We start from the raw sequence: 9,956 nt of genomic DNA on the forward strand, positions 1-9,956 counted from the left end.
TCCGGAGTAATTTAAATTTGTGAGACGATGAAGAAGCAAAATCAACAGGCCTCAGTAGCAAACGACAATTTTTATTAAACATTAAGAAACGAATACACAGATGACAAATGCACAGCCGAGAAGAACAGAAGCGACATACGGCAGCACACTACAATAAACAGCAGCCCAAAAATAGTAATCGGTAGTAATAACAACTATAGCACACAAAGCAGCCAGACAGAATTCAGCAGGAGGAGGGAATCTTCGTAGCTACTCTCTAAGGTCTCTCCAAACTCCTGTAATTATCCATAGTCTGCTTTAGCTATATCCAACCGCCGACTCCTGGCTACATGACTGGCTACCTGGCTACTCCTCACGCGACTCGATGCTGCTTTTACATTAAACACCAGGACATGGCATACAGCTTAATTCATCCATCGCTTGAGTTCTACACTTGCTCTTCGCTGGATTGGTCCAACTATTCCGACGATTCTGTACCTGACTGTCTTCGACTTGGGTCTGCCAGCCTTTAATAGTTCCCGAAAGTAGGCAGAGAAGGTTCTGGGACAATCAGGCATGTCTCGGTTCATATTGGCTCTATCATCAAAATTCTGGAAGATTCCAGTATTATCTATTTTATCACCAAAGTCTTCAAATTCATCACCAAGCTCTCTGATTCGGCATCCGATACAACAGAGCTGATCGTAAGAAGGTCTTTCCAGTGATTGAACTAACTGTGCCGAGAAGTATCATTACAGATTTTTAACTATATATTTAAGTCATTGTGTTTTTGAATTATTGCATTATTTGTTTCTGTTCAGACCGACAGACAGTCAATCGGCTTTTGATTTGGTTCAAAATGTGATAGGTGTCTACAATATAGATATTAAATCTGTATGCCAAATTTTATCTATCTAGATCTTTTCGTTTTAACTAATATTAAAATTAGCCTTTTTCTTAGATGGACTTTCTCTAAATGGATTTTATACAAAATTTACAAGAATTCTGCAAATTTGGTGTGAAAACCATATACCAAATTTCGTCTATCTAGCTCAAAGTTATTTTAAGTCATCTTTGTCACAGGAAACGGACACTTTCCAAACATGTATTTTTCAGAGCTCAGGGAGTTCTAAAGTGTGGAGATTCGTCAAAATCTTGAATTCGAATATTTTGATGATTATTACATCTTCTCTATAGAATGTGTATGAGAAGGTTAGAATATGACATGCTGGACAAAAGAAATTTTTGTATGGTAATCTGTACAATTAAATTTGTAGATTTCTTTCAAATTTTGAACGAAATTCATTCAGGGGAAATATTTGCTCTGCTCATCAAATAGAAATTTACAAGAAGACAATAAAACGAAGAATGCTGGATGAATAAAATTTGGTGCACCGATTTAACATTTCAAAGATTAGGTTCTAATCTAATACGGAACCACTCCTTCGAGGTTTTCGTCGTGTGTCGGTCTATATTTTCACCAGCATGTGAATGCTATAAATCAAACACGCCATAACTAAGCATGTAAAATTTAATACACTATTTTGTGTATTGTTGTTTTTTACGGCACTTGTCATAGACAAGCCCGTCTATGAGTCTAATGTCTTCAGATTTGTAATACGATGTTTATGCTTGGTGTTGAAAATAGCACTTAATCAGCAAATCATGTTTGGGAAACATCAAAGATTTTGATATACTCACTTGCTTTTCATGCAATGCATTCTTCACGAATCTGATTTTATTTTTAGAAATAATTAAGAAAGATCATAAACATAATAAAAATAATTTTCAAATGAAATGCTTTGTTGATATTTTATGTATGAAAATGCTTTTATAGTTTTCATACATTTGAAAGCTACTTTTATTACAAACAAATAATAATTGTAAATGTATGGATTCCAGATCTAGATTTTCTCATACACCATCGAGTATGAATCTTATTATTTTGGCTATTTTATACAGCATAACTTTCTCAGCTAAAATCTGAAAAGGATTTTATTTTATTTTTAAAGCTTTTATATGTTTTCTTTAACTTCTTAAGTTTCATTTTTTCCAGTGATATATTTGAGAATAATTGTAAATGATGTTAACATCATTGTGAAGATATGTATATAAAAAAAAACATTGGATTCACTAATTTAACAAACGGTTCTTTTTTTTTTCTCTCTCTTTTTCTTCTTCTTCTTATAAAAATACTTCATTTATATTCTATTTCCCTTTGGTGATCTGATACTATTTTCTTTGACTTCGTAACTTTAAATTTTTTCCGTTGATAAATTCGAAAATAATTATCAAACAAATGATATTAACGTCCCTTTATAACTGAAAACAACAAAAGTAAAAAACTGATTTGACTCTGAATATTTTCCTTTTTTCCTTAAAAGTGTTTTATTTCCAATTATCTTTTTCTTGGGTGATTAGTTACTGTTTTCTTTGACTTCCTAAGTTTAATTTTTTACAGACGATAAATTTTAAAACAATTGTTAAAAAATAATACTAGCGTTTTTTAACAACAATAGAACAAAAAAGAGATTTTATGATTTAACATTCTTTTAAAATTTTAAATCCTGTTTTTATATTTACTAACTATTGCTTACTATTTAAATAAGATCATTTAATATTTATTATGCTATAATAATAATTATAGTCGATAAATACAGTTGTCATCGCTTAGGATTCAGTGCAATAAATAATACCATACATATAATATTTTTGATGCGTAGAAAAACAATTATAAATATATTTTTTTGTTTATATGTTGAGACTCAGATCGAAAATGCTATTATGAAAAATATCTTTTTCAAATGATGGATTTGGTTTCAATTTTTATAGAGGTTTATAAGCTTTTTTAATGATTTCATCACAAGTTAAATTTTTAAAAATATATATTTCCTTTTTAATTATAACATTATTCATATACAAATCTCCTGCAAAATCCTAAAAATCGTTTGGTCGGATAAAGATGCATCAGAAACATTTAAAAATATCGTTTTCAAATTTTTGAGCGATTGTATTACATATACTTCGCACAAGAAAGGTGAAGATTTTTATATTTTTATTTTGTATTTTTTTCTTTTGATTTTTATTTAATCTTAGCCTAATTTGGTTTTAGTTTAATGATACCTTATGAAGTTAGCACTAATCATAAATGGTAAAAATATTATTGAAAATTCAATATTTTGATTTAATATTGCTTTTAATGCTAATTTTTGAAGTTACCATTAATAAACATAAAATTTACGAAAACAATGATTGGAAATGACGAATCCACAATGAAATACTGTTACGAAATTTCCGGGGTTCGTTTGGATAGTGGGAGCTGTATGGTGTAAAGAACGCACAATCACCAGGCGGCAGTAGAAAATAAAACAACGACGTTTATTTACACGAAAACACACAGGACAGCACAAAGACGACAACTATATACAGCATAGAAGACGATTATCTTCAGCCGAGACGTGCAGCATAAAACAGCATACACAGCAGTATACAAACAGCATACACATCAGTATATAAACAGCATACAACAGTATACACAGCAGCTCTACTCCGTCGCTGCTCCGCTAGTCCCTGGAAGACGAGTTCTTCGACTTCACTGGTCCACGACTCCAATTCACCACTACGACTCTGGTTCACTCTGCTCTGTCGCTTCCGACTTCTCCTCAATTCACCGCTCCGGTTCACGACTACGACGACTCCACTGGTCCACGACCACTCTTCTCTGTCGCTTCCGACTGCTCAATTCACCGCTGGTTCACCACTCGACTCACCACTGCAGGAAGACTCGTTCTTCCCCGTCGATCCCGATGACTCTCTCTGTCAATCTCGATCTCGATTATGGGTTTATCGGGGCACCCGTCCTTGGAGTAGGACTATCCCCTTATTGATGTGGCTGATAAGAGCATTACTTTGAATATATTGCCATGATACTATTAGGATATTGAAGTTTGAAGATCTTGTTGTGAACTTGGTGAAGCTAGGTTTTTGATTGGCCGCGTTTGGGTAAGATTTGGAATGACGTGAAGCTATTGGTTGTTACTGTAGGAGTGGGTGAGTGGGCATGCTGCCAGTGGTAACGGGTCTTTGCGATGAAAATCCAGTGCAGGAGAAGTTACAGATTAAGTTTAATAGCACTGACTCTGTCAGCTACTGGCTGCTCCTTTTATAGGTCCCAGGAGGCGGGGCTAGGAGCCCCTCAACGAATCAGGAACGTTCGAGGCGTATCTCCGTTCCTACTGGACGGATCGGGAAAATTCTCGATGTTTCGGGTATAAACTATTTAGGCGCCAAAGTCGCCAAATTCGTCGCTAAGTCGCCAAATGGTCGTCAAGCTCCGGGACCTCCTATGGAACCAGCTATGCTGGGAAGCCGCATCACAGGTTCGTAACAATACGTTATTTTAACCATTTTTACAGGTATTTTATTGACTGTAACTAAGATAATTCATTCTATTACTCAATTGCAATTCACCGCCTAAATATCATCAGCATTCAATCAACAGACCTAATCTTATAAAATGTTACAAAATCAGCGACATTAGAAAACATTTTATTTGTATGTATAAAAGTTATAGACTTCGTACCAAAAAAATAAAATAATAATGTCATAAATACGTATTATTAATATGAAATCAGCAGCAGAGACAAATTATGAATAGAATGGACCATTCTGGATCTGTTAGATCAGGTCTGGGAGATTTTCAAACTAATTGAAACTACTGGAATCCACAATAGAAAGACAGAAAAATATTTTTTCTACATTAAAATTAACACATCAGTTAGTGACAAGGACAAATTATCACTGCAACAAACCATTTTAGACATTTTCGAAAAATTCTTACGCATATCAATTATTAACGGTTACCAGCGAAAGCGAGGCAGAATGTTTTTTTTTTTTTTTGTCTTGAATAATAAATAGCATCCTTTTATTAAAGTGTGAATGAGAGTCAGAATAAAAGTATTCTCAGCTTGCCATTGTATTTTAAAATATCTTCATTAGTAATTATTGAAAAATAAATGTATCTTTTCTCTTGGAACGTTTCATAATTACTCTGTATTTACAGTGGCTAAAAAGATTGAGAGTACACCTTACTTTTACTTGATAAATCCGACTTTCAATATAAATAACACATTACCGGGAAGTGCAAACATGTTTTTTTATTTTTACAGATAACAAATGGTTTAATTTAGAGTAAAAATAACGTCAAAATATGGTGTCTTTTTCATTGTAAGCAGCAGTTACGCACACCACCACAGTACCCTGAAATCAATGCCATGGAATATTCGTGGGCCATACTCGAAAAAGTGGTTCAGAAATACAAAATTAGAAAAAAAACCCATTAAAAACGTTTACAAGAAGAATGGGGTAAAATATCTCCAGATACCATCAAAAATGGGTCGAATTGGTACCATGATGTTTAGAGGCCAAAAGACATGCATATAAATACTGACACTTTTTTTCTTTGCGAGATATTGCAAACATTTCATGGGTGTTATTCCAACACGAACAATCTCTAAATTAAAGGCAAGTAAATGCGCTTACCTTTGTTTTGTTGGTTGGAATCTCTTTTAGGTTACATACTGGTGTTGTTGTCTCCATCTGCAGCTGAAAATCTCAAATATCTAATTAGTGGCAGGTTCAGTGACTGTATGACTCATTAACATGGGGAACTTCTCTTTAAGATATTATTTTAATAGTTACTTGATTATAGGTTACATGATTAAGAATATATTTACAAGTTAGAAGAGTATAAAACGCGTTCGTTGGTTGCCGCCAAATCGAGTGGAAGTCAACAAACCCCTGGTGGTGAGAAGGGAAAGTTCTTCACAGTTAAAACTGGTTACAGTTAAGGCCTGGTATCCAACACTCTCCCACCTTTGAGTTTCGTAAAGACTTTAGATACTCAAACCAATGAGTCTAGGAGAGCATTGGGCTTTAAAAGCCGGCCATAACGGGATCTTCTTGGTTGTCTCACATCTGAAACAGCATGAGAGTCACTAGAGGTAGGTGTACCATCAGGAATCATCATTGTGGATGGAGAATCACTCTTTGGGAGACACGGGATAGCAGATTTTTCACTTTGGCTGACCTCAAGAGGAAAAAGTCTCTGGATTGGACGTAGGAAAGACCCAGATTTGGTCTGGACTTCCACGAGACGAACTTTCTTGTCTTTTCCAAGATATAATTTGATGACTCTTCCCAAAGGCCAATTTATTCGCTTGACGTTACTATCACCGATGAGAACAATGTCTCCTTCTTTAATTTTAGATTCATTACGAATCTTTGAAAATTCTCTAAGATGTCCAAGATATTCGATTCTGAAACGTTTTCTGAGATCTTGACACACTTTTTGCCTGTAGAAGAATCTTTTATTCATTCTCTTAGCATCTATTTGATCTATATCTGGAACTCCTATTTCTTTTACATCTTGTAAAAACATAGCAGGTGTTAATGCTATAAGGTCCTCATTGTCTTCACTTAAGTATGTCAAAGGTCTTGAATTTATAATGCCCTCAGCATCACATAGTACAGTGTACAATTCTTCAAATTGTAAGGAGGCCTTTCCAAGAATTTTTCTTAAGATAGATTTCAACATACCTATAAGCCTTTCCCAAAATCCGCCCCACCATGGGGCTGATGGGGGGTTGAATTTCCATAGGATTTTCTTTACTGAGGCATATTCTTGTATTTTCACCCAATCAACAGATTTCAGCTCATTAGAAGTACCCACTAAGTTGGTTCCATTATCTGAATAAATTGTAGCTGGTCTTCCTCTTCTAGAAATAAACCTTCGTAAAGCTAGAATAAAACTATCTGTTGATAAACTAGTTACCAGCTCGATGTGGACTGCGCGATAAACTGCGCATGTAAAAAGTACAGCCCAACATTTGCTTTTGTTTTTCAAATATAGTGGTCCGCACAAGTCAACTCCTACTACTTCAAAAACATAAGCATCTCTGACGCGATCTTCGGGTAGTGGAGCACTTGCTACTTCTAATGGCCGAGATGAAAAACGTTGACATATTACACAATTCCTTATTACTTGACGTATTGTCTTCCTGCTTTTTAAGATCCAATAATTCTCTCTTAAACTCGACATCAAAATCTGTATCCCAGCATGACTAAGTTCAACATGCTTTTCAAAAATAAGTTTTCCAATAACATCATGCTTTGAAGGCAGCAAAATTGGAAATCTAAATGTTGGTAGATCACTTCTTTGAGAAATTTTGGTCTTTACTCTTAATAAACCATCTGAATCCAGGAATGTCTGTAAGTTCAGTTTTTCATTCCCCAAAAAACATTGACTTTGAACTTGTTTTAAAATGTACTTTTCTGCAGCCTCTACTTCTTCAAAATCTAGGGTACCGAATTTTCTTTCTTTTTTCTGGGTTTTAGCATTTTTATAAAAACGAAAAATCCAAGCCGTGATTCTGGTCATTTTTCGGTAAGAAGATACCTTAGAAAAGTACTCTAATTGCTCTGTCGTGGTGTTAGTGACAGACACAATAGATTTTCTTTTTTCGGAGTTTACAACGTCCAAATCTGGCATAGTTTCCGAAACAGGCCAATCTTCTATAGGCATTCTCAGCCAATTTGGACCCTTCCACCAAAGAGATTTCACAAGTTCCTCTGCATTGGAACCTCGTGATGGAAGGTCAGCTGGGTTTAATGTTCCACTTATGTGCCTCCAGTCTTCAGGATTGGTGAGTTTACGGATTTCCAGTACCCTGTTGTAAACAAACGTGGCCCAATTCTCATTTCTTTTGATCCAATACAAAGCATTCATAGAGTCAGACCAGTAGAAGATTGGTATGTTCTCAAGTCCAAGTTCGGATATGGTTGCTTTTGCCAATCTAGCACCAATAGTACAGGACAAAAGTTCTAGGCGTGGAATAGAGATCTTTTTCAAAGGAGCAACTCTATTTCTAGCTTGTATTAACTGGCACGACGTGCTATCAGCAGATTCAGCTCTCAAGAAGATACATGTAGCGTAGGCACTCTGACTTGCGTCACAAAAAACATGGATGGAAAATTTGGAATCTTCTGCAAAGTCCTCACGTACACATCTTGGTATTTCAAGATCATTCAATTTCGGTAACTTCATCTTCCAGCGTTCGAATCTTTCAGTTATCAGCAGAGGGAGTTCAGCATCCCAGGACAGACCCAATTTCCAGCATTCCTGCAACAAAGATTTGGGCTCTAGAGTCACTGGACAAGAAAATCCTATCGGATCAAAGATTCGATGAACGGTTGACAGGATTTTTCTTTTTGTAATAGGTCCTTTATCTTCTTTCATCAAACTTTTCAAATCTAGAGATATAGTGTCCTTTGGTAAATTCCACAGAAGCCCAAGAACTGGAACCTTTCGGTCTTCTTGCCTTTCTTCAGTTTTGTCTTCAGTAGGAGAATGCTCCCACCCTCGAAGTTCAAACTTGGCAGTAGATAATAGTGCTTGTGATTCCGAAATAAATCTAGCGAGTTCTTCTCTTCTGTTGACGCTGAAAACACAATTATCAACGTAGAAGGACCTCATAAGTTGCTGGGCTGTTTCCTTGAGATGATCTGGGGCGTTTTTTAAATGAAGTTCTAATGTAGCTCCTAGAAGGAAAGGACTGGAGGAGATTCCGAACACAACTCTTTTGTGCTGCAGGATCTTGATATTTCCGTCTTTTCTTCTATCCTTCCATAAAAATCTGAGATATGGTCTATCTCGTTCTTGTAATCCAATTTGCAGAAAGGCCTTCTTAATGTCAGATATCACTCCATATTTTTCAACACGAAAGCGATTTATGAGAGATGGAATGAGTTCTACAAGATTTGGTCCCTTTTCGAGGCAGTCATTAATAGAAGGTGTATTCTTTTCTTTAGCTGAACCATCAAAAACGGGTCGAACTTTGGTCGTCGAATTCTCCTTGAAGACAGGATGGTGAGGTAAGAAATGCTGTCCTTCTTTGATTTCTTGCATAGGATCAACTTCTTCAATGATACCCTCATTCTGCCAATCCTGAAAAACATCATCATAATCGGCCAGCTTCTCGACACGTTCTAAGGCTTTAATACAACTGTTAAGTCTTCGTTCAGCTAACTTTCTGCCATCAGGAAGAGGTGGATGATCATGTATCCACGGTAGACTGACAATGTAGCGCCCCTCGTTATCTCGTGTTACACTGCGTTCAAAATGTTCCTTAGCCGCTTCTTCTAGTTCTTTTCTACTTTGAGTTTCCGCAGGGTCATTGATATTCAATGTATCAAGCCTCCAAAGATCGGATATATTTACGTCGTTGACAAGTAGCGACATTAGCGTGCTGGAACTATCATTTTTATTAATTCCTGATCTTCCAATAACTGTCCACCCTAACTTGGTGTTCATCGCAATTAGATCAGGCGAAAGTTTTTTAATTTCTCCTGTAAATAATCTGGCTGCCGTATCTGCCCCTAATAATATGTGAATCTCCTTGGGATCGTTTTCATACAAACAAAGATTTTCATCTAAGCAAATATCACTAACAAATATACCCAATTGTTTTACTTCTTCGATGTTTTTAGAATCTAATTTGGGAAGAGAAGTGCAAATTTTATTCTGATCCATTACTTCTACATTACAACAGAAATTATTTTCTGTATTACGCAATTTAATGGAATACATCTTGTGGTTTTCCCGCCTTTTCAGTCCTCCGAAAAGTCCATGAGTCACCGTTTGTTCCCCAAGACACTTCAATTTCATTACATCCGCTATGTATTTGCTGACATACGACCTCTGGCTCCCGAGGTCAATGATCGATCTAACATAGTGTTTTAAATCATTATTTTCGACGCTAACAATTAAAGTCTGCAGATAAACCTCCCTGTAACATAAATTATTCGCCAACGCGAAATTTTCATTTAAAAGATTATTCTCATCCTTACTTTCATTAAAATGGGTATTATTTTTCGGAACAGAATTATCTTGATTGCATAATATGGATAAATGTTTTTTA

At 35.6% G+C, this 9,956-nt stretch overlaps 1 protein-coding gene across 1 annotated transcript; it reads right to left on the reverse strand.

Moving 5' to 3' along the window:
- Positions 1-404: 404 nt before the first annotated feature.
- LOC129975288 (uncharacterized) lies at positions 405-9,703 on the reverse strand. The gene is made up of 3 exons (XM_056088341.1): positions 7,436-9,703; positions 5,888-7,246; positions 405-713 (listed from the first exon to the last, which is right to left on the reverse strand). The coding sequence occupies exons 1-3, from the start codon at positions 9,701-9,703 to the stop codon at positions 405-407; spliced, it is 3,936 nt and encodes a 1,311-aa protein (XP_055944316.1).
- Positions 9,704-9,956: the final 253 nt, after the last annotated feature.

The sequence above is a fragment of the Argiope bruennichi genome, chromosome 7 (genome assembly GCF_947563725.1).
Source record: "Argiope bruennichi chromosome 7, qqArgBrue1.1, whole genome shotgun sequence".
Classification (NCBI taxonomy): Eukaryota; Metazoa; Arthropoda; class Arachnida; order Araneae; family Araneidae; genus Argiope; species Argiope bruennichi.

What these genes read in the sequence shown, in the direction of transcription:
- LOC129975288 (XM_056088341.1), bottom strand. Translation starts at nt 9,703, where the DNA reads ATGAAATTGAAGTGTCTTGGGGAACAAACGGTGACTCATGGACTTTTC. An exon ending in AATTAGAGTACTTTTCTAAG is followed by an intron (nt 7,247 to 7,435) that starts GTATCTTCTTAC and finishes CTGAACTTACAG; the next exon opens with ACATTCCTGGATTCAGATGG. An exon ending in ATGCTCTCCTAGACTCATTG is followed by an intron (nt 714 to 5,887) that starts GTTTGAGTATCT and finishes TTCTCGGCACAG; the next exon opens with TTAGTTCAATCACTGGAAAG.